The sequence below is a fragment of the Polyodon spathula genome, chromosome 59 (assembly GCF_017654505.1).
Source record: "Polyodon spathula isolate WHYD16114869_AA chromosome 59, ASM1765450v1, whole genome shotgun sequence".
In the NCBI taxonomy this organism is placed as follows: domain Eukaryota; kingdom Metazoa; phylum Chordata; class Actinopteri; order Acipenseriformes; family Polyodontidae; genus Polyodon; species Polyodon spathula.
Window position 1 is genome coordinate 673,844 of NC_054592.1, and position 24,069 is coordinate 697,912.

A 24,069-nucleotide genomic window follows, 5' to 3' on the forward strand; every position below is an offset into this window, starting at 1 on the left:
CACACACACACACTATACACATGCTAGATAAGGTGATCAGCACGTAACCTTTGTAATAAAACACTGCATGTGAGGGGTGAAAGTTTGTGCTACTTACATTGTTGTACAAGAGGCTACATATGTAACAAAAAATGCCCTTTTCCACCTAATAATTAATAAAATAATTCCCAAGACTACCTGAACACACATTTTCTCTGCAAATTTTAGTGTAAGCAGCAACAGGTCCTGGGCCACCCCGGAGCACCACCCCAAGTCAAAACACTTCAGCTTTGAACTGGCATCCACTCCTTTCCAGTCGTTACAGCAGCTGGCATAACAGGCTGCATTAGGCATACAGTAGTTTCTACTTCAGGCTCAGATACATTACACAAGCAGTAGTCTAAGGGACTAAAGCAAACTTTCCGAAGTGTATTCTTTTTCTCATGCATCACAGACAACCCCGCCCAGTTATTTTAACTTTTATTGAAGTGGTTTAAGTCAGCATAAGACAACAGATACAATGTACATGAACAAAATCAGTCATACAGTGCCTTGCTCTGGAATAAAAAGAGTCTGTTTGTGCAATGCAGTGTTTCAGGAAAGGTTTTTTTTTCTTCTTCTTTTTAAAGTCCTACCAGCTGAAAGCTGCACGAATTCATTTGGACAGTCTGCTCAAAACCACGAGCCAGCTGTTACACAGCAGCAGATTCCAGGAATGAAAGTAAAAAGGGGTTTGCCTGCTTCCATAGGAAAGATCATCAGGAATGCCAGCGGAGGTGCAAATGGACATGCTGAAGTGGAAACAACCTTCCGAACAGAATCGGCTTAGCTTTTAGCCAAACCAGACTGAACCACGAGATACCATTAACATGCCTGACGGCTGCATCAGTCTGCATTCTAGAACCCATTAGAGTTCATTTGCATTCATGATACTGTTATACTGCTGTACATCCATGATGCAAAACCTTTAACTTGTTACACATTATCTTGGGTAAGCGCTGTACTCCAGTATTAACATTTTTGGCCATGTAAAATGTGTACAAAACAATAAAGATGTAGGGACTGGTAATTAACAGTCATGCTGGTCTGCCTTACTTTAGATTGTTTGTTTTAAATAAGGTTAACTACCCACATGTATACAAATCATATTAAAAATGATCATGATAATACAGAAGTCTACAGGACTACTAGCTTTGGCAATAACGGCTGAAGTAGTTTGGCAACTGCAGTGTTCAAAGCTCCAAACTATTTCAATATTGCCAACCTTTCTACAGGTCTGAGAACGCCCAGCAGACAGTTACTGCAGTGCACTGTATAAAAGAGATCATGGCACAGCAGTACACCCGTCACAGGTACGCCCTCGCAGTATATACTTCCTGCATGGATAACAGTGTTAAACAGGGGGGACTCTATAACAGCCAGCTGCTACACAGCACAAGCTCTCTTTCCTTATTGTGAGACTACAGGAAGGAGCAGCCACCGCACAGCCTCCTGCACAAGCCCAGGAATAGCAGTGGCAGTTACTCTGGTAAAGCTGTGCTCCCAGGTGAACGGCCTGTTCAGAGTGGATGAAGTACAGGAAAAGCTTCCAAGGAAACTGGACCTCCAGGGTAATGGAGGAATATATAGTTTGGGCTTCTAACTGAAATGGTACAGGTATGCACTGTTGTCAAATTACAATTAGTTAACACTCTAATAAAGCCCTACACAATTTCCATATTTTCAGTCTACAGTGTATAAATACCTTGTGTATGGTTATTATATGCATGTTTATATCATTATGCAAATGGGGAAAGGTAATAAAATAATAATAATTCTAAAGATTTTTTTTGGTCAGTAAAAAGTTGATGTATTGCCACTTCACTATGCCATACCCTTCACTACGCCTGTAGATATGCAATCAATGAATATTTGTCACATAGCCCAACAACTTCTCTTTCTGCCTAAAGGGGTTCCTGGAGTAGCTTATTCTTCAACGCAAACTGAAATGTGTTAATGCTTCTTAAAACACGAGGAGAAGAAATCCACACCTTCAGAAACACCAGCAGCCTCTGGAAATGGCAAAAGAAATGAAAGGCAGTTCCAGACATTGCTGCTGCAACAGAAAACGATTCACTGTCCTTTCAAATGAAGGATAAACAGTCTTCCCAAAGTCATTCTGGGACATTTTTTAAAGGGAATACACAAAAAACAAAACCATATTCCTCCAGTTATGGGAAAAGCTGCAGGTCGATCTTGGGAGCCCACTGGAACGCGGTGTTGACCACTGCCAGCGCAGCAGCACCCAGGGCTACTGTGAGCCCCATCACTGCCAGCTTCACAAAGCGACTGCTCCTTGGTCGGGCCAGCACAGCCTTGCTGTCCACCTCCTTGGTACGCTGCTCCTTGAAGCGCAATCTGAGCACCGTGTCCGGACGCTGCTGTGCAGAGACCAGCTCGAAGTCCTTGAATGTTGAAACAGCCGTCCTGCGCAGGGAACAAACATCATGAGGAAGCACGAAATTATCCGGGACAGAAGACCTGCTGCAACTAGAGGTAGGTGAACCCAGGAGAAAAACAAGTCAGTACAAGTGTTAGGCTCCAACAATTGGAGACTGATATGAAATCCGTGGTTAATCAATTCACTTTTTTTTTTTTTTTTTTAATTCAAATGTTCTTGGTAATTCTTGGAAAATACATTTCTGAAAAGCAGGCTGAATAATATCACAGTTTGAAGTGAACCCTTTTAAAACAATGCCAAGTCTTGTCAACGTCCTCGGAACGAGATGCTTTTTTATGCAAGCGTGACCCAGACTAGTAACATTTACATACATATTCTACTCATAAACTGCAATTATGAAGCAAGCCGTTTTATAATGCCATTCTGCGATCTATTTAAATTTTCTGCATCAAAACTGGAAGGTTTTCACAAGGGGTCGTAAAAGTTCAGTTTGATGTTAGCCAAGTGTTACTGAATTTTAACCACTGTTAACAACACTCAGGCCAAACATTGGCGTTACCCTTAGTGTTTATAATAGTACTTGCACACACAGACACAAAGTATTATGGTTTAACCCCTATATTCCTCCCTAGGGGGGTACCTCTGACTCTGCTGCTGCACGGCCTCGCGGGCCAGCTCCGAGGGGGGGAACTGGACGAAGAGGTCTCCGGCTCGGCTGATGAGGGTCTCGTAAGGCAGGTCCTGTGGGATCTGGGAGAGCAGGTGGTGCACCGAGGCCATGTCACACTCACACTCCAGGACCTCCGACTCCCTGTACAGCACGATCTGCACACATTGAAATAAACACACAAACACACTGCAATCCTGCATTAAAAACACAAACCAGCACTTTCACAACGGTAATGGCAACCGCTCACTGCGACTATCAGAGAGCGATGTTTGAGCTGCACGTCTTCTAACCCATCTGTGTAAATTGGTTGTTAACTGTTTAAACCATCATGAAGGTTTTCAGTGAAAAAGCAGATTCAGTATTTTAGATTTTACTTAATTTTGTTTTATGTAGATTTTGTCACTCAGAGTTTGATTACAGTGCATCAAGATATTACAAACAATAAAGCTTTCTGAGACTTGTGCAAGATCCACACAGAACAGGAGACACTAAGCTGTTCAGGTTTGTATTTCCGTTCGCTGTTTAAACGTTTCGCCCTGCGCAGCCTCAGTTTCTATCCAGGTGATTCACAGGACACATTCGAATGCATCTTTCGGCTGAGCGCCTGCCAGCCTGCTGCAACGAAAAAACCTACCACAGCCGCAAAGTAAATGGGCATCAAGGGGTGACAGGCCAGGAAGAAATCGTACAACCGGACCACGTGTCTGAAGTCTGACAGGACGTGGCCAAACCACGTGATGAGCCAGCTGAGAGCAAAGATGGTGCCCACCTCCGCCCTGGAGAAAAACACACAAGCATAGTTACCTCCTGAGGAAACCCCAGGGCTACAGGGACATCAGCAGAGACAAAACACCAAGCCCGAATGGGCATCTCACACCGCTGCCCACTGTGTACTAACCTATGGACACAAGGCAACAACAGCTGAGCAGCTGTTCATTTTTACAATTTCACTTTGCTGATTTGCCCTTAAGGGTTCCATAATATCTCAAAGTACGGTTTAGTTTAACAAATTATAACATGAAGCAAACATTATGAACACAATCCTGAAATAAAATAAAAACAATACTGATAAAAACCAGTTTACATAATCTCTAGAAGTATTATATTCAATCTTTTCACAAATCCTTCAGCTTAAACATTGTTTGTCTTTGAATAACACCACAATATTTGTACCTCTGCATGAAATCATGCACTTCTGGGTTCACCCTCTCTATGATGGGCATCAGATAGTTTAAAATGTGTTTAGTGTTATCCATGGTAGGGTCCATAAAATCCCTAAAACAAAAACAGAGAGGTGGATACAGTGAACTGTGAATGCTGGCAAGCAACTAATGATTCCTTTTACACCTGCAAATAGTTGGAAGCTAATTAAATGTCTCCAGCAATATGCAGAGGAAGGGGTTATGAATATTGGCTATAGAAATGTATCCAAGACTTCCTGGCACCGACAGAAATTATATTCATTCATCGAAAATGAAGCACTAAAGAAAACAAGGATTTCTTTATAAGGAATAGCTCTCCCCCTCAGTTAAAAGGTTATGTAAAGCACCGTGATTCACCGTGCCTTGATATAAAGACATTCAGAATGCATTATACATGTCCACAGCAAATTTGTCACTGTGGTAGAGAGTGAGAGGAGATTCTAGTCTAGATAACCATTCAGTGATTCATTTTCTTTTACCCAGAGCCAATGCAAAGCTCCCTGTGCAATTCAAGGTGAAGATCTGCAACTTTGCACAGCCAGGACGCAAACCTGCTCTGCCCTGATGGCATGGCTCATCCTCCACACTCCGCGGCCGTGCTTTTAGCAAGGGAGCCACCCGGGGACCCCCTAGATTTCCATTTCCCATGTGTGTCTTTGGGACGCCACTGGAGACAGTTCTAATCGAAGGTTGGTATCGTAAACCCCTTTAAGAGGGATCAAACCGAGCTGCTGAATACCCTCTAGTACCTGAGATGATGCGTGGAGAGCTTCTCAACCAGTGCTGTGGCCAGCTTCTCTCCCACGACCAGCAGGAAGGTGACCACGATATCATGGTAACCCTGGTAGTAGTGCAGCTGGGGGTTCCGAAGCAGGACCTGCAGGATGATATCGATGAGCTCCTCCTGCAACCCCTCCCGCTGCTCATCCGGCATCCCTGCGGAGCAACGCAAGAGAAGCCTTGAGTGGAGCTCCGGGACCCAGGAACCACTCAGAACAGGCAGTGTTACCTACGGGTCATTCCAGCTGGACCCAATTCTGGGGAGGAGTTTCCATCTCCACTTGATGATGTGACATAACCCATATGAGAGGAAAGGGTGCCGGGTAGGTGTGGTATGTGTAAGCGTGCATGCAAACGAGGAGCACTGCAAGACAGTGCAAGCCCCCCTTGGTGAGAATGCATCTCTGAAATTCCCATTTTGAGGTCAAGCAAACCAGCTTGCTCCACTTGAGCTGGCAGGTCCCTGGTGCAGCTGTCTCTATCACCCCAAAGTCCCTGGTGCTCCTGCCCACGGAGCTAATCCCTGAAGCAAAGGAAGCAGGGGCTTGTACTGACTAGCAGTTAAACGTGTGTATGAATCTGTTAAACTCACCAGGTGGGAATCGCCGCAGAGACCGCCGCACATCCAGCAGCACCTGCTGGTAATCTTTGTTGTTTTCTCGCAGTGCTGCTCCTGACCAACACAGAAACAAAAGAAAGAAACGTATCTCATAAATACCTCTCGCTTTTAAACTCTTGTGTTACCAGAGAGGAGGTGGACAATGCACTGGACAAAATCGTTAACAGGGGTTTAGTTTGCAGGACTCGGAATCGCCTTTCATAAACGGATGGGCCGTTTACAACTAGCCCAGAGCAAGTGAGGAGCCACGATGCACAGCTATGTCCAAACATCCAGACATCACACCAAGAACAATGAGCATGGAGGTGTAACCCTGGGGACAAACCCAGGTGAAACAAGCGAAGGAAAAACGAAATGTGCCCGTCGCTTTACACAAGCTAAGATTTTAAATCTCTTACTCTAGTTCTTTAATGAAGTCTTTACCTCTGCTCTAAATGGAAAAGCTTAAATGTTACATTAAACCCTGCATAAGCAAGTCCACAAGGGATTCCGTGATAGCAGAATAAAATGATTTCTCACTCCAGTTAAATGAAGTATCCTTTGCAATGTCACATTTTAATCTGCTAAATGTGTTTCCTATTCTGCAAACCAGACAGTTATGTGTGGGTCAGGGATAAAATACTGGATGTCTACAGTATTGGAATTCACTTTAAACCTGTATGCCTTTGCCATCCATGCAACTAAACACAGGGGAATCATGCCGAGAACCTCTTCTGCTTTTAATTCTGGTTCTGGAGATATATATTTTTTTTCTCTTGCATTTGAGATTTTCCACTGGGGAATAGAAAAACATGTATTTACTTTATTCAAAAGCAGTTCGGCTTTGTCCTTTGTCCTTGTGTCGTGCAGTCAAGATGCATGTATTTTGTCTTCACACTACAAAAGCATTTTGTCGTTGGAATCAGTTTCAGGTTCAGGGTTGATGGGATTAACTGCATGCAGTGCTTTGTGAGATTGGGTACAGTAGCTACCTGGTTTGTCCAGCAGGTCATCAGTCTGGACATTCAGCAGTTTGGGCCACACTTTACAGCGGATCTGGTCCGTCAGGAGCCCCCCCTCGCTGATCGCCATGCGCCTCAGCGCTGCCACGTCCACGGGAGTCGCGGTCAGGGCTTGAGAAATCTCAGCCATCTTCCTCTTCCGTTTAGACTCATGATCTAAGAGAGAGGGGACAACCGTGTTTACAAATGTACAGTCATAAAAAAAAAAAAAAAAAAAAAAAAAACACAAACAAAAATATGACATCATTTTGCAGACTCTTCATTCTTTCTCCAGTATGGGGAAAATTAATTTCATCAACCAACTGAATAAATTAAAAAGATTAGGAGGCGGTGTGGTCCAGTGGTTAAAAAAAACAGGCTTATAACCAGGAGGTCCCCTGTTCAAAACCCAACTCAGCCACTGACTCACTGTGTGACCCTGAGCAAGTCACTTCACCTCCTTGTGCTCCATCTTTCGGGTGAGACGTTGTTGTAAGTGACTCCGCATCTGATGCATAGTTCACACACTCTAGTCTCGTATCTTGTAAAGCGCTTTGTGATGGTGGTCCACTATGAAAGGGGCTATATTAAAATTATTAAATTATATTAGTACAAACCACACATATTCAAGTAAATTGTACCTCACGCAGTTCTTCAGTGAAGGAACTATCGCTGTGTTTCCATACAAGCATGCATTGTGTTGGCTTTTTAAACTCACCATGGACATGTTCCACTTTCTTCACTTAAGACAGGTAACCCTTTCATCCTGGATTCACCTGCTGCTCTAGCTGTTTTTACTGCACTTCTTTCACAGCAAACAGTTCTTACTTTTACAGTTTGTTTGTGTGCTTTTGGTTCCTCCCCAGTAAAGGTCCACAGTCCGAACAAACAGAGCTGTTTTACGGATATAAAACCCAATAGAACCAACACCTCAGAACCTCTCCGGCCCATCCACCATGATGTAATATATACACACCACTCTGGATAAATGCTGTCGCTGCCCATTTCAGTGACAATGAGGGCGACAAGTTGGGTTGGGACTTTTCCCCCAACAGCTGCTAAGCATCACCAAACCTGCAATAGCCTCCGGACTACAGATCTCAGAACTGTGTGTTAGACATTCGTACAGAAGCATTAGGTTCTTAAAGACTCTGGTAACATATTGTGTGCAATATAAGCAGCCAGACATGAAACGACTGACAGCATGGATTAAATGCATTTTACAAATTGCCAGCTTCATGCAAAAATGATTGGAGGATCTAAGCGTTTCAGCACCAGTAGATTTGGGTCCTGAATAAATCAGTGCATCCAGTGACAAGAACAAAAACAGCAAATTATCTGCAGTGGAAAATCATTGTTTCTATAAAAAGAAATAGAGACAGCCCTTTAAAATGCACGTGATTGTTTTTCTTCCTATTTCTCAGCATGCATTTGAAGGCATTACAATGAAGCCCACTAAACTCAGCTCCTCGTTAGGATCATTAACTCTCTCTCAATAGGAGACCACATTTAGTCCAGCTCTCTTTCCAAATGCATAACATGCATCCTGGCTGCTGTTAAAATAGTCGGCAAGACCGTCTGTGGCTGCTGAACACAGTATCTGCTTTAACCAGAAGGCTTGTCAGCATGATTATTTCATGCTTATAAAAACCCAGGACACGTTTTGCTACAGGTGCATGCTTGTCAGCTTAGTTTGGCAACAGTCGCAGCAAACACAGCAAGTAAGGCATATGGAATTTGGGAAACTGATTCATTTTTTTTTTTTATCAAGTGAAATCTGCAGATTAAAACATCAAAGTGTTGTATATCTTTCCATGGGCACCCTCCTTCCTCGCACAACACACAAACACAACAGCTCTAAAACAATACACCAACACGTCAACAGGCTTCTTTTGAAAGCACTGCTATCAAACCATCGACCTTTTGCATACAAGGCAGCCCACTCTCCTGGGTGAAGAAAACGATTCCCTAATATAGGTCTCGATCGCTGCGTTTCAATATGCATTCTAAACTCTTGGCAGAATCTGAGAAAAACGAAGTGAGTGAAATGGGTGATTAGATTATGAATGTGTTCCTTAGTGCCAGTTAAAATCCTACTGGTAGGAACAGCCAGGCTGAACACTAGCCTCCTCACAAACACATGCCTACAGTTTGCAATGTGTTAACAGGTAAGACGCGCTGCAATCAATACGGCCAAACTCAAGGTATTTCCATTCATTTTAATTGAACCGGCACGGCTGTGTGCATCTACACTGGATTACAAACGACCCTGCGGTCAGGTACGCCGCTGCCGTACCAAGAGGTGTTCGTAGCACCTGACACTTTGAACTTTCACAGCGCTTCTTCCGAAAATAATAAAACAAGCATTTGGATGTGGTACAGTGTCAGTAACCATAGAAACGACATGTCACGCCACAAACCCTTTGATGGTAGTCTTTTCAGTTCAATTTAAATGTAGCGAGGCCGGCAGCGACTGCTCTAAATACATCCGCTATTCAATACGTACATTACAACTTGCAATATTAATTATATTATTATGAGTTATGTAGCTACTACGACTGCCATTCCAGAAACTGGGCGACACTGTACGTTTTTGATAGCAATGCCACAGTCATTACTAATACTTATAATTGTAATTCTATTAATAACAGTAATAATAAGACATTTTCAATGTAAACACTGACTCGATGCAATCATTTACCTTGCTTCCCGATTCCGTTTAAACGAGAGGTAGCGCCGACGCTGCATGATTTCTTTAAATACATTTTCTTGCCGCTCGGCTCATTTTTTGCTGCTGCTGTTATTAAAACTGACACGAGAAAATACACAGAGTTCCCCCGATGCGTCTCCTCTTCCTCTCAGTGTTTCTCCATCCTTCATCCTACTCACTCTTCCCTCAGCGAGGCCCGACAGTCTGACTGCAAAAGCGCTCGCCGTGCGTGATGACGCCACCGTACTGAGTCTCTTACGCACGCACGTACTGCCCAAAAGTTTACACGTCGCTCTTAAAGTTCAGTCCTTTCTGCATGGGTAGCAGTTTTACAGTTTAATCAGCAATTTTTTATATCAACAATTATATTCTTGATATCAAAATACAATATACAAATATACAGTTTTTTTTATGTAATATATATATATATATATATATATATATATATATATATATATATATATATATATATATTTTTTTTTTTTTTTTTTTTTTGATATCAACAAAACTTTCTTTAAAAGATTCAACAGAAAACAGATTTTTTCTTTTTTTTTAAATCTCGTTGACTTTCATTCTCCAAAAGTGAATTTTGTTTGGCGGCTATACTAACTGATCTATGCAATGCAATCTATAAGTGTGCCCATTCACTCGGGTGATGTTACTGCAGTTCAACGGGATTGACACCAGGGGACAGCAGAACCTTCCAAACACTTCACACAGGGAAGAATGACCTCTCAGTGATAGCAGTGCTAACGGACACCATTATTAAGATACACATGCAAAGACAAATACACAGATACACACACAAACACACACAATATGAGCAGAGTTCTCTGTAGTATTTTCCTTCTCATATTTGTTAAATAACAATGAATTAATAGCACAGACGCACATCTACAGTGCATATCTGGTGAAATAGTTTAGTGTGATACATTTTCTATGGTTTATCATGGTCTGGCTCGTGGCTTCCTCCTCGTATATCTTGAACCCGAGGCCAGCACTGCAGAGGATCCTGACTCTGAAATCCCCAGTGCAGTATGGAGACAGGGAGGCCGTGTCCCAGTTACTTTACAAAGCTCCCGTCAGGCAAACTGACCTGCTTTGTGAAGCAGAATCCTTTCTCCATGGGCCATGCTGTTTATCTGGACTAATTCAGCAATGTGTACCTGTACTACAGAGGGGATGGAAATAAGACTCCCCTTGCATAGCAGCTTCACCCATTCCAGGTTTTACTATGAGCTTGACAAGGTAAAGGTAACAATCTTTCATGACCACAGCTGGGAATATACGCTGGCACATTGCCAAGCACAGCGCTTGTCCTTGAAGAGGATTTCTTTTTCTTTTCATCTCACTCTGATAGGTCTTGGCATGCTTCCACATAAACTGGGTTATAGTTAAGCTATCTATCTATCTATCTATCTATCTATCTATCTATCTATCTATCTAGCTATCTATCTAGCTGTCTGTCTGTCTGTCTGTCTGTCTATCTATCTATTGATCTATCTATCTGCCTGTCTGTCTGTCTGTCTGTCTGTCTATCCAGTATCTGTCCAGTATCTATATGTCTATCTATCTAGCCATCTGTCTACTCTAAGTGCTTTACAATGTTTCCAGGAGCTATGCTTTACCGTGCTTTCACTGTGGTTTATTACACTTGCTCAGCTTTTACTGTGGGAATATTATATATAGAGTATCTACGGTAGTTGGCCCTACAATTAGAAACTTCTGCAATATGTAGCTCACATTTGTGTGTTGACGCTCACATGACTGATTACTTTGACATGCATTCTGGTGTTGATTGAAAAATAAGCAAATAAGCAAATCAATGAATTATAAACATATAAATGTGTAAATAAAAAAATATAAATAAAATGTATGGTGTTTGATTGAAAAATAGCAAATAGCAAATCAATGATTATAAACATATAAATGTGCATGTATATATATATAAGCATATATATATATATATATATATATATATATATATATATATATATATATATATATATATATATACACACACACACACAGTATGTTTAAACCGGATTGATATTGTCAGTGTGCGGTTCGCAGCTTGCACTCGGCGTTGCCACGGCAACAATCAGGGAGCAAAGTGAGCAGGTCTTGCGGCTGCTCTCCTGTTGCTGCATTGAGAGGATGCAGCAGTGCCTCCCAGGCAGATGGGGCTGGCCAAGCCAGAGCAAGTGTCGCGTGTGACTCACTGGCTAGTCTTCCACACGAGAGTGGGAGAGAGGGAGTGAGAGAGGCTGGCCGGGGCTTGCAGAGTGAAGAGGGACAGATCCTTACACAATCCGGGGACTCTCGTCTGTCTGTCCAGGAGCGTGTGGCAGGCTTGCTGACTGCCAGACACCCCGACACTTCGGGTAAGGGTGGTGTGTTTATATATATATATATATATATATATATATATATATATATATATATATATATATATATAGTTACCATAAGTATATATAAGCATACGTATATCGTTTATATATTACCCTTTCGTTGTGGAAATTAAATTCTCATTATTCTTTTAGGTGATCCGTGGGAGAATTTACAACTAAATTAACTTGTTGTGTTTAAAATTGAAAATTATTTTAGGACTGTGTAGTTGAACAATAATAATAATAATAATAATAATAATAATAATAATAATAATAATAATAATAATTTAACGGTACACGTACAGCTTGTGTTGACTGTATGTTGTATTATTATTAACACATTTTATTCAATGTTCACAGGTTTTGTGTGTGCAATTAATAGCAATAAGCGGTTGTCAGTAACAGCGCTTTTTGTCCGTTATAAACTAGTGCGGAAACTGAAACAGACAGAGAGATAGATCACTGTTACTTTTGCGAGTTCCAACCTTTCTTTACCAGTCCGTCTGTTCACTGGTGTTATTGATTTGCGGATGGATTTATGTATTTTATATATTTTGAAGTCATAGTGTAAAAAAGTAATAATAATAATAATAATAATAATAATAATAATAATATGGGGAAAATGCATTCTTTATTAAATTAATTGGAGGTGTGATCAATATCGACGTGCAATATTTGTATTGAAAATGATGAGGGGTACAATAACCAAACAAACAAAAAAAACAAATAAATGCAGGCTGTGTGCTTGCGGTGCGCTTGATGTGAAGGATAAAGGCGGTTGTTTTATCGTGGGTTTGATGGAAGTCATTGAACGTCGCAGATTTGTGCTAATTCCGGGGCAGATACGAGGAGATCTGCTTTTAAAATAGACTGTATAGCAACAAGACACATTCTGCCTTTATAACTAACACACAGAATAGAATAATAAAACATACAGTCCATTCAACACAATCTGTACGTGTACTATTATTATTATTATTATTATTATTATTATTATTATTATTATTATTATTATTATTATTTTATTAATAACCTTATATTGTTAGATAGATTATGCCATCACAAATATCTTATCTTACTCTGGACATCACTCCCTATTGTACTTAGCTAACATGAAACTTTGCTGCTGGCCACCTCTGCAGTATTATTTGTGCAGTACCAATTCTACTGACTCCAATGTTAATAGACCTTCAATGACCCCCCCCCCCCCCCCCCCCCCCCCCCCCCCCCCCCCCCCCCCCGTGAAGTCTCTTGACCAAGCTCACTGTGTCCTGTTGTTCCAGGATGCTGGATGCTGGATGTATGAATTCATCATGTTTGTGTTTCGTAGCTAGTGGATAGGATTTCATTCGGGAGCATTGATTTGGTTTTATTTTGGAAACTCTCCCTGAATCCTCAGAAGCAGGTCATTTATTTTTAGATTCGTCTTTAATCTGGTCCTGTTTGCACCACCACTGTGATGTCAGCAGGTATGAGGTGTGAGATTTCAAAAGCACTGTAAGGGGCGCTGTGGGCTGGGAGGCTGTCAATTTGGGCTGGAGGCCTGGGTTCAAATCCAGCATGAACAGGGCTGGTGTCAATGATAGCTGTAGCTTGGGTTGTACCTCTGAGGTTCAAAATAAACAGGAAGGGGTTCTTAAACCTAACATCCTCTATAGAAAGCAGACTTTCATCCTAAAGACAGCATTCATATAATCACTGTAGAATTGATATTGTGCACGCTGCACTTGTTGGCAGTAGGGATGGTATTTCCTTTTAAAATGGATGAAGTCAGCACATCAGTGAGAGGTATTGTCAAGGTATCATAGGGCTGCTCCAGCAATGCCTGTTGATCCATAATTACCTTGACCCCTCACCTGGCCCCTTGTTGTTAACGCAGATCTGTTAGTGTTGCACAAACAGGGTTGTTTATTTGAGCCCAGAGAAGAAAGAGGTTTGTCCTTTTTTAGACGAGTGGGCTCAGTTATTTGGGTTCAGGCGTTTTAAATGCACGCTCTTCTGCAGTCAGAACAACATTCATTTGACATGAAAGAGAATAAAAGATTGAGTTGAATTCATAACCCGAAGACAAAAATAAATAAATAAAACCAACAAAGAAAAAGGCAGCTAAGAACAAGGAAAGGGGCGCAGGATGAGACTGACAGATAAACTCCTGAGCTATTAGTCATTTCTAACCTACCACTGCTGCATGTAGCAGACTGACGTTCGTGCGCAATCAGCACTCCATCCATCCTCCACAAGGAGATCTTTCTATTTTTAAAAGCAGTTCATTTATGAACAGCCTACCTTCAATACTGTTGCATAACCAGCTTTGTATGAGCTGATCGCTGGCTTCTTCTGGTCTTCAGGGAGAGGCAGGCAGAGATGCAGGGAGGCAGCAAGGCAGGGAGGCAGGGAGACAGGGAGGCAGGCAGGCAGGGAGGCTGGGAGGCAGGGAGGCAGGCAGAGATGCAGGGAGGCAGGTAGGGACGCAGGGAGGCAGGCAGGGATGCAGGCAGGCATGCAGGCAGGGAGGCAGGCAGACTGAGAGGAAGGGAGGCAGGGAGGCAGGCATGCAGGGATGCAGGCAGGCAGGGAGGCAGGCAGACTGGGAGGAAGGGAGGCAGGCAGGCAGGGACACAGGAAGGCAGGCAGGCAGGGAAGCAAGGAGGCAGGGAGGGATGCAAGCAGGGAGGCAGGGAGGCAAACAGGCTAAAGGAAATGTGTTATTGTCACTTCTTGTTAGTTAAGTATGTCTTCTTTCATAAAAGAGAAGTTATCGGCATTTTGTGGGGACGAATCGGCATGATCTGTGTATTTATTACTGTGTAACTCTGCCCCATTCCTCATTACAAAGAGGCTGCAGGACAAACCTGCAGGGAGGTCTGATTGAATCTTGGTGATATAATCAAACACGTGAGTGTGAATCAGCAGGAGCTGTACAGGAAATGAATTGGCACTATTGTTAATTGAGGAAGATTGATTGTGATAGCCCTGCACATGTGCCAATCTGCCTCTGTAATGAGTTCAGCTGTTAATGGTAACAGTCTTAGATCCTCACAATAATGCGAGCTGGGACTTGAATAACACACATGAAGAATGAATAGACTTGCGCTGGCTTTTATTGCCTTTTTGCAATCTGTTAAGCGTCTTGGAGAGTATTCCCAGTATGCAGATTCATTTTCATACCACCATTTCATTTCCAGATCAAGAGCGGAGTGGGGAGAGGAAGGAGGAATGTCATGAGAGCGTCAGTATCTTCAACTGCATATTCAAGTGTTGTGGAGCATGGGGTATAATTAGTTTCAAGTGCAATTTTAATAATTGCTATAAAACTACGGTTCCGATCTTCAGAAAGATTGGAGAGGAGACAGTGATTCTGCAGATGCGCAAGCCTCTCAGTGAAGTCTGGCTCAATATACACACCTCACTTGTTTTCACTCAAGCCCTACTTGTTATGCGCAGCATCATTTTGAAGAAGCTTAAAAAAACGATCCTGTGTCAGCCCCTGTTTGTGTAAAGATATGCACAGGAATGAAATCAGGGGGAGTCATCAGTGAGCTTCACTGGACTTGACCCTCGGAAACGTGTTGTTATGATCCTGTCAATTCTGTCAGAAAACACTAATCTTTAGCTGTAGCAGTGAAGTACAGTCCTGCCTAGCTGCTGAACACACTCAAGCATAAGACATTCAAGAAAAGTAGCAACAATTTAGGCAAACGTTTCAACGAAATGTCAAAACGACGTGTATTATCAAGTTTCTTTTCAGTCCTTCCTGTGAGTCCGCCCTGTTTGTTATTCTTCCTTCCTGTTGAGCAGTGAGATCAAGGAGGGATAGAGTACCGGCCACGTGTTTGCTATAAACCTGTGTAGCCCCCGTGTCGCTCTGCAGAGCCTGGCTACCCACGTGCCCAGGCTGGTGTGTGAGAAAGTGCCCCCTCTGGAGGAGTTACAGCCCTGCATTAATATTACTGTCAGGAGAGGAGCGAGAAGGAGAGAGGCAATAAATAATATGAAAAGGACACAAGCTGCCTGTTGGAAACGTGCCTGGAGTTATTAGCCAGAGTGCCTTGAGCATGCTGGCAGCATCTCTGCAGGCTTGTGGGGCTTGCTGTGTAAGCAGTGCCTGTGAGTGTGTGAGTGTGTGAGTGTCTGTGTGAGTATGTGTGTGTGTGTGAGTGTGTGTGTGTGTGTGTGTGTGTGTGTGTGTGTGTGTGTGTGTGTGTGTGTGTGTGTGTGTGTGTGTGTGTGTGTGTGTGTGTGTGTGTGTGTGTGTGTGTGTGTGTGTGTGTGTTTGTGTGTGTGTGTGTGTGTGTGTGTGTGTGTGTGTGTGTGTGTGTGTGTGTGTGTGTGTGTGTGTGTGTGTGTGTGTGTGTGTGTGTGTGTGTGTGTGTGTGTGTGTGTGTGTGTGTGTGTGTGTGTGTGTGTGTGCGTGTGTGTGTGTGTGTGTGTGTGTGTGTGTGTGTGTGTGTGTGTGTGTGTGTGTGTGTGTGTTTGTGTGTGTGTGTTGGATCTGCATCATTCCCTTTAATTAGAGCCAGTGATATTGAAACAGTGAAATCCTGTTCCACATGAGCTCAACCAAGAGCAGCACAGGACTTGTATTGATGTAGCTAGAGTATTTAAACCAGCTCCTAATTAGATCTCTTCTGATGGTGTAACGTAACTAAAACACCAAAAGTGGGCATGATTGATTTGAAAACGTTTAAACAGTTTACATCAGTCACTTCCAAAGCAATCCAGAGCAATGGGACCCTCTTGAAGCCTGTGGATAGCATTGTACTCCTAGTGACCACAGTGCAGTGGACACAGCCCTGGCACTCTCACGTGGCTCAGTGTCTGTGGAACAGCCCACACTGTGGCTCTCACTACTCTCACCTTGCCTTGACCTTAGCAGCCTGGCCAATCAGGAGAGCAGCTCCCTCAAACAGAGATCTATTTGTGAGCAAAGCTATCAGGGGCCCTGTAGGAACAGTAACCTTGTAAACAGCATATGCAGGCAGTTTACAAAGAGACTGTGTGGAAGCAGCATCATGCCACCGAGCCTGGCTGGGCAGAGCTGGCACACACAGTGGTTAGGACACCAGGCTGAGTGCTGCAAAACAAAAACACAAACAAGAATAGCAAAAGGGGGCCCAGTACGCAGTCCGAACGTTACAGCTCAAAATGAGTGTTGGGTGTTGCAGCCTTAGAAGGTTTGACTACGTGTCCAGCACACCTGGGTTCACAGGCAGTATAACCAATGTTAGTTTTGCTCTTCTTATTGTTACAGATCAGAAGCCTGCCAGTCTGCCAGCCCTGCCCTCTGGGATACCCACGTCGCCCCTCTCCACTGATAAAGAAGCACCAGAGTAGTGCGGTCCTGCGGAGTGGAGGAGAGCTAATTCAATCAAAGATCCCGGTCTCTGCTAATGATCTCCGAGCGCCAGCCTGTCAGAGACAGATCAGATCCTTGAGCCAGCACTCATTCAGGAATTCATCTGTCCTGTTTTAAGAAAACGTGTTGGTTGTTTTTTTTTTTTTTTGGTTTTATTTTTTTTATGAAGTCATGCAAGGAAGTGCGCACGTGACAAGCTGATGTTTTTTTTGTGCGGTTTGGAAGTTGTCGATGGAATGCAGGCTTGCTGGTTGAGATTTTTAAAATTCCAAACTACATTTTGAGAGCAAAGCAAGCATGAGCGTGGCGCAGCGCTGGGCAACCGGGAGTTCAAGAAGACTTCGATCTGATGGAGGGGAAGACAGTCAGCCGGCGAATAACGCTCCCCTCGAGCTGGGAAGAGGATGCACTGCCAGTTCAAGCCTCAGCGTCTGCTGACTGCGTTTGACACCGAACGTGCTTCCCAGCATCAGACACCTTGCTTGGTGCTCTGAGGTCGACTTGAAGTCAAAATCCCTCTGAAAATACATGAACACGATACTTTGAGGTGTTAATAAGTGTGCATCAGAAACTTGTAGTTAAACGATGCCATGCAAAGCTGATCGGAAGAAGTCTTGCCTTGTAACTGATTGAGATGCCTTGACCAGGATGGATTTTGTTGTATGTAAACTTCAGTGCATTGAAGAAACTCTACTTGTGTGTGCAATACTTTATGTATCAAAAAGAAAGTCAACCCAAGTCTTCTTGTTTAGCATGGGTGTGCCAGCATATCCACTCTATATATGCTTGCTGGATGGATGTAGATGAGTTCTATGCTTTGCAGCAAAGTGTTTTAAAATCTGTTCATTTGTCAAAAGGTTCTTAACCAAAATCCTCAACAAGTAGTGGGGATCCTACCTGGAGCTGCCCAGCTCCCCCGTACCGCCACCCACCAGCCTGTCCTTTGCTTCTTCCTCTGTGCCCTGTGGGTGAGTGCCGGCCAGACGGATGACTGCATGTGCCACAATGAGCCAGCAGGGGGACTCAGATGCGGAGAGCTCCCAGCCGCTGGTTTACACCCTGGAAGAGCTGGAGTGCAAGATCTGCTACAATCGCTACAACACGCGCAACCGCAAGCCCAAAGTGCTCAGCTGCCTGCACCGTATCTGCACCAAATGCCTCAAGAAGATCGTGGACGTGGGCGACTCCTCGCCCAGCATCATCAGTTGCCCGTTCTGTCGCCACGAGACCCACGTGCCAGACGAGGAGGTGTGGCTCCTCGAGGATGACAGCAACATACTGGCCATCCTCACCTACCAGGACAGGGTGCGGCAGGGCGGGGCGGACGGGGCCCCAGCAGAGGTGGTGCTGACCCCCAGCAGCCTGAGTGGAGGAGGAGGAGGAGGGGGAGGGGGCGAGCAGTCCCACAGCTCCTCCGACTGCCTGGTCATCACCATCATGGAGGTGCCGGGAGAGGAGTCTCCCCCTGCGGAGACCGTGAGCATGCTGAACATGGTGCGGCTCTACCGGCCGCCCAGCCTGGACTCGCTGCCCTGCCATCTGCCCGGGCACAAGTGCCGCTCCTGGACCTCCAGGACATTCCCTCGCTGCATCATCGGCTTCCTGTGCCTCGTCTACTTCAGCTCCCTGCCCCTGGGCATTTACCTGCTCATGATCCAGCACCTCATCCTGGGGGTCATCCTGGTCAGCCTGGTGCCCTCCACCCTGGTCCTCTGCGTCTTCTACGGGTTCTGCCAGTGCCTGTGCCACGAAATCACAGAGTCCATTGCCACATGACCCCTGACCCCCCCCACATACACACATACACACACACACACACACACACACACACACACACACACCCCTCCCCTTCTCCTTCTGTCTCTTCACCGGTAACTGGAGTCAAGAGGGGCAAGGCTGGATTGCGCTGGACTGAGCTAGCAGTCGTTATCACCCTATCTGCTTTGGTTACTAGCACTATCGGAGGATGCTGCTGTCCTGTGAAAGCAAAGGCAGTCGTTTAACTTTGCTGTTTGTTTTACATCCTGCACTGTGAATTCCCCAGTCATCTCGGGACAAACGATTATCACAGTATGTGAATTTTATATACATATATAAAATGAAAAGTTTTTTTTGTATGTACACTAAAGGACTAAAGGATGATTACAAAATCAGAAGTCCTTCAGCTGAATGGACAGGTCTGGAGTAGCTCTTAGAGCCGCAGTACTGTTAGCAATTCACTAGAGAAAACCCATAAGCAGATCTTCATGCTTCCTGTCTGTTTCTCAAACACTGAGGTGTTTTGCCCCCATCTTTACAGGGGCAGGGATACTGAAGATGAGTATTGACTCAGAAAGAGGAAGCAGGCTGGCAGGAGGCTAGCTCAGGGACTGAGCGGCTGACCAGGGCTGGGGTCAGTGCACTGTTTCCCTACAGGCTGCATCCACCTCGCTGTCCATGTGTGGGAGGCAGTGGGTTTGAGTGGCTCAGTGGTGGTTAGAGCACCAGAACCACTATGAAACATGCGTTAAGCTTTAGGATCTTTCTTACCCTTTCACAAAACAAAAGAGCTAAGATCCAGTGTATTACTTCTCACTGTATTCCATTAAGAGTTCTTATTATAGCCGCTGTGAGCTGCTCTGGATATTCTGTAGCTCACATGCATCAGCTTGTTAGCCTATTCAATCAGTACTGTCTGCAGAAACTGTTCAAATTTTTCTATCGGCCAGTGGGGGGTGATAAAGAGGTATGAGACACAAAGGAAAGCTGATTTCTTGTTGATGTTTTTGTCTCGATGTATGTGATGTATACCAAAAAATGACAATAAAAAAGTGAATATTTCTCTACAGTAGTGTACAGTACAAGTCCACGCTGAATGAGGTATGTGTGTGAACAGCAGGGGGCGCTGTACCAACAGATCTGAAGCACTGCATGGTATGCTGAAGAACAGCAATGCAAACACTGCACCACACTGAATGCTTCCCAACAGAAGTGCAAACACTGCACCACACTGCATGCTTCACATCAGCAATGCAAACACTGCTTCACACTGCATGCTCACAACAGCAATGCAAACACTGCTTCACACGGGATGCTTCACAGCAGCAATGCAAACACTGCACCACACTGCATGCTTCACAACAGCAATGCAAACACTGCTTCACACTGCATGCTTCACAACAGCAATGCAAACACTGCTTCACACGGGATGCTTCACAACAGCAATGCAAACACTGCACCACACTGCATGCTTCACAACAGCGATGCAAACACTGCTTCACACGGGCATGCTTCACAACAGCAATGCAAACACTGCTTCACACGGGATGCTTCACAACAGCAATGCAAACACTGCACCACACTGCATGCTTCACAACAGCAATGCAAACACTGCACCACACTGCATGCTTCACAACAGCAATGCAAACACTGCTTCACACTGGATGCTTCACAGCAGCAATGCAAACACTGCACCACACTGCATGCTTCACAACAGCAATGCAAACACTGCACCACACTGCATGCTTCACACGGCATGCTTCACAACAGCAATGCAAACACTGCACCTCACTGCATGCTTCACACGGCATGCTTCACAACAGCAATGCAAACACTGCTTCACACGGGATGCTTCACAACAGCAATGCAAACACTGCACCACACTGCATGCTTCACAACAGCGATGCAAACACTGCTTCACACTGCATGCTTCACAGCAGCAATGCAAACACTGCACCACACAGGTCAGGCAGGTACACAGAGGCACATCTGGATCCATTTCACATAACACAAAACGCTGATGCAAAACCACTAGACCATCTGGATCAGAGTCTGGGCCTCATGCATGTCTGATCTGTTGTTTCTTGCGGTCTTGTTTGATTGAAGTGGATCAGACACACTCTTCCCGGGGTGGGATCAAACACTAATGTGTATATATTTTAATCTGTCAAATCCATGAATGTGGTTCTTCCAGAGATTCAGCATTAAGCAGATTTAATTTTCCTTCTGCAGTGAACCCAAGCTCTCACAGCTGAGGGAAATGATGACACTCCGCCAAACCACTGGAGAGAAACTAATGCTTATAACAATCCCATCATTTATACTGCTGCTTTTGTACCAGAACAGTACCCTTGCCGTACTGCAGTACATCACTCCCTCTGTCTACTCTGCTGTTTTGAAAGAAAACAACATGTTATCTTGATTGTGTGTCATCAATCACAAAGCACTGCTTGTCTTTGAAAATGTTTTATTTTGGGAACGCTCACTGTACTAGACACTGCACTGGCTATAAAATTGTGAGGAACCCATCTCAATACACTAGGATGAGGTCCCATCTCGATACACTAGGATGAGGTCCCATCTCAATACATTAGGATGAGGTCCCATCTCAATACATTAGGATGAGGTCCCATCTCAGTACACTAGGATGAGGTCCCATCTCGATACACTAGGATGAGGTCCCATCTCAATACACTAGGATGAGGTCCCATCTCAATACACTAGGATGAGGTCCCATCTCAATACATTAGGATGAGGTCCCATCTCAGTACACTAGGATGAGGTCCCATCTCGATACACTATGATGAGGTCCCACCTCAATACATTAGGATGAGGTCCCATCTCAATACACTAGGATGAGGTCCCATCTCAATACACTAGGATGAGGTCCCATCTCAATACATTAGGATGAGGTCCCATCTCAGTACACTAGGATGAGGTCCCATCTCGATACACTATGATGAGGTCCCATCTCAATACATTAGGATGAGGTCCCATCTCAATACACTAGGATGAGGTCCCATCTCAATACACTATGATGAGGTCCCATCTCAATACATTAGGATGAGGTCTCATCTCAATACACTAGGATGAGGTCCCATCTCAATACACTAGGATGCACCTTAGTCATATTATATCCTTTTAAGATTTATGTATATATAGAAACATTGCTTAGAAAATACACTGTGTATAGAATTTATAAAATGGTTCATGTATATATAGTGTCGCAAGCAAAAGTATTCAGGCAGTTAAAAAAATGAGAAAATCCACAAAGAAAATGAATTCTGTCATTTATAATTGTTCTATGGAAGCTATAAAATGATAGTAGGTATTCAGCTTCATAATAAAACAACAAATTATTACATAACATGCATAACATGAAAAAAATAACATGCAAAACCTCATGTCATACTCTGATGAAAGTATCTAGTCACCTGGCCGTTAGTATTTTGCGTGCCCACTTTTTGCTTCCTTTTCAACTTGCAGTCTTTTTTGTATTTTGAAACCAGTTCCTGGCATCTTTCAAGAGATATTTTTGCTCGTTCTTCAACACACACAGCTTTGAGTTCTGCAGTCGACTTTGTTTTCCTTTTTGCAACAGCAGCCTTCAAGTCAATCCACAACATCTCGATACAAACACTTTTTCGTTTAGTTGTATCGCTGCCATTTTTATATTGCTGCTGTACTCTTTAGTTTGAACCATTTTTGAATCACAGCTTTCCATTTTACGAATGGGTTTCAATACGAAATGTGTTGATTGGCAAAGTATGAAACAAGTTTTTGTATGTTTCTCATTGTATGCATGTTATGTAATACTGTGCTGTTTTATTATAAAACTGAATATCTTTCAATAGAACAATTACAAATGATAGATATCACTGTCTTTGTGGTTTTCCTCATTGTTTTAACTGCCCAAATACTTTTGTCTGAGACTTTATCTATATATATATATATATATATATATATATATATATATATATATATATATATATATATATACACACACACACACACACACACACACACACACACACACACACACACATATATATATTAAGTCTAAAAGCACAATATTTATGTAACATACAGGACACATTATGCATAGTTTATTAAAACTCTGCTGTCTATGAATACTAGATTAGGAGGCACTGTATTATTTAGAAAGGTAGCCGTTATTCATTCATTATTGAAAGCAAAAGAGATGTTTAACTGGGATTTATTCCATATTAGTGGATCAGGAGGGAGGCTAACAGGGATTGTGTTACCTTTCTAGCGCACTCAAATAATCTGTTGTCACTTCATTAATTAAAGATCTATTAAATGAGAATGCGTTAATCAGTCTGTATCTCCTTTCTCTTGTGTTGCTTTTTAAAACCCTGACAAATCTCAGAGAGAGAGAGAGAGAGAGAGAGAGAGAGAGAGAGAGAGAGAGAGAGAGAGGGAGAGAGATATGTACACCCTGTCAGGATTGGAAGAGGCTGATCTCTCACACAGCACCACAGGAATCTCAAAACCTGCCTGCTTCTCTGCCAGTGTGGAATAGACATCAGATTCATCACATAACAGCTTCAGAGTCTGCTTGCTTGTGTATCAGACCGCATTCACTGCTCTCCCTGGTGAAGAAGGGTGCAGCTGCAGTGTGTGAACTTTCAGGTTCACTCTGGTAACTGTTTCGTGTGTTTCCATGCTGTGTATTTACTGTGGCCATCCCTGATCTATGCACTGCTTTACCACACCTCTTTCAATTTACCACACTTTGCAACCCTGCCTCTCTCCCTGCTCTGTGCTGCTGAGACAGTGAGGAGGCTGTTAGTCTTTACAAGCAGCCTCCCTCTGCTCCAACGGCAGCTATGACATCATGCATAGATTAGACAATTCTGTGACACAGTTAATATGTGGTAAGCACTTGGAGGCAATTAGGGAAATGATAGAATGTTTACCAGTGCAAAGGAACACTGTAACGCATAATTAATGAGTGCCACAGGCTGGGCATTTTGATGCTGTTGGGGATCTCAAGCTAACTGTTCAGATGAGCCTCTCCTGTACTGTACATGTGGAATGACTGGCAGGATGCAATGAAGGCTGATTAGACTGTCATGATTCTCATTGTTTGTGTTTTGCATTCAATTTCCTGACACTGGGCTGTCTGAAGGGAGTGGTGCAGACGTTTCATGAGGGGTTACTG

The 24,069-nt window shown here is 43.6% G+C and overlaps 2 protein-coding genes across 4 annotated transcripts; one reads left to right on the top strand and one right to left on the bottom strand.

Annotated features, from left to right (window-relative positions):
* Window positions 1-446: 446 nt before the first annotated feature.
* Window positions 447-9,611, bottom strand: LOC121307841 (TBC1 domain family member 20-like). Of its 3 annotated transcripts, none has more exons than XM_041240134.1 (8): window positions 9,372-9,611; window positions 6,662-6,847; window positions 5,664-5,744; window positions 5,041-5,227; window positions 4,263-4,364; window positions 3,724-3,865; window positions 3,060-3,244; window positions 447-2,445 (listed from the first exon to the last, which is right to left on the bottom strand). In XM_041240134.1, the coding sequence occupies exons 1-8, from the start codon at window positions 9,433-9,435 to the stop codon at window positions 2,190-2,192; spliced, it is 1,203 nt and encodes a 400-aa protein (XP_041096068.1). In that variant the 5' UTR covers window positions 9,436-9,611; the 3' UTR covers window positions 447-2,189. The 3 variants fall into 3 exon arrangements, with proteins under 3 accessions (XP_041096068.1, XP_041096067.1, XP_041096069.1); XM_041240133.1 differs by having other exon boundaries at window positions 447-2,508; XM_041240135.1 differs by lacking the exon at window positions 4,263-4,364 and having other exon boundaries at window positions 447-2,508.
* A 5,343-nt stretch (window positions 9,612-14,954) lies between these two features.
* LOC121307810 (E3 ubiquitin-protein ligase RNF182-like) lies at window positions 14,955-19,953 on the top strand. The gene is made up of 2 exons (XM_041240091.1): window positions 14,955-14,999; window positions 17,022-19,953. Exon 2 carries the CDS (start codon window positions 18,114-18,116, stop codon window positions 18,900-18,902), a length of 789 nt encoding a protein of 262 aa, XP_041096025.1. The 5' UTR covers window positions 14,955-14,999; window positions 17,022-18,113; the 3' UTR covers window positions 18,903-19,953.
* Window positions 19,954-24,069: the final 4,116 nt, after the last annotated feature.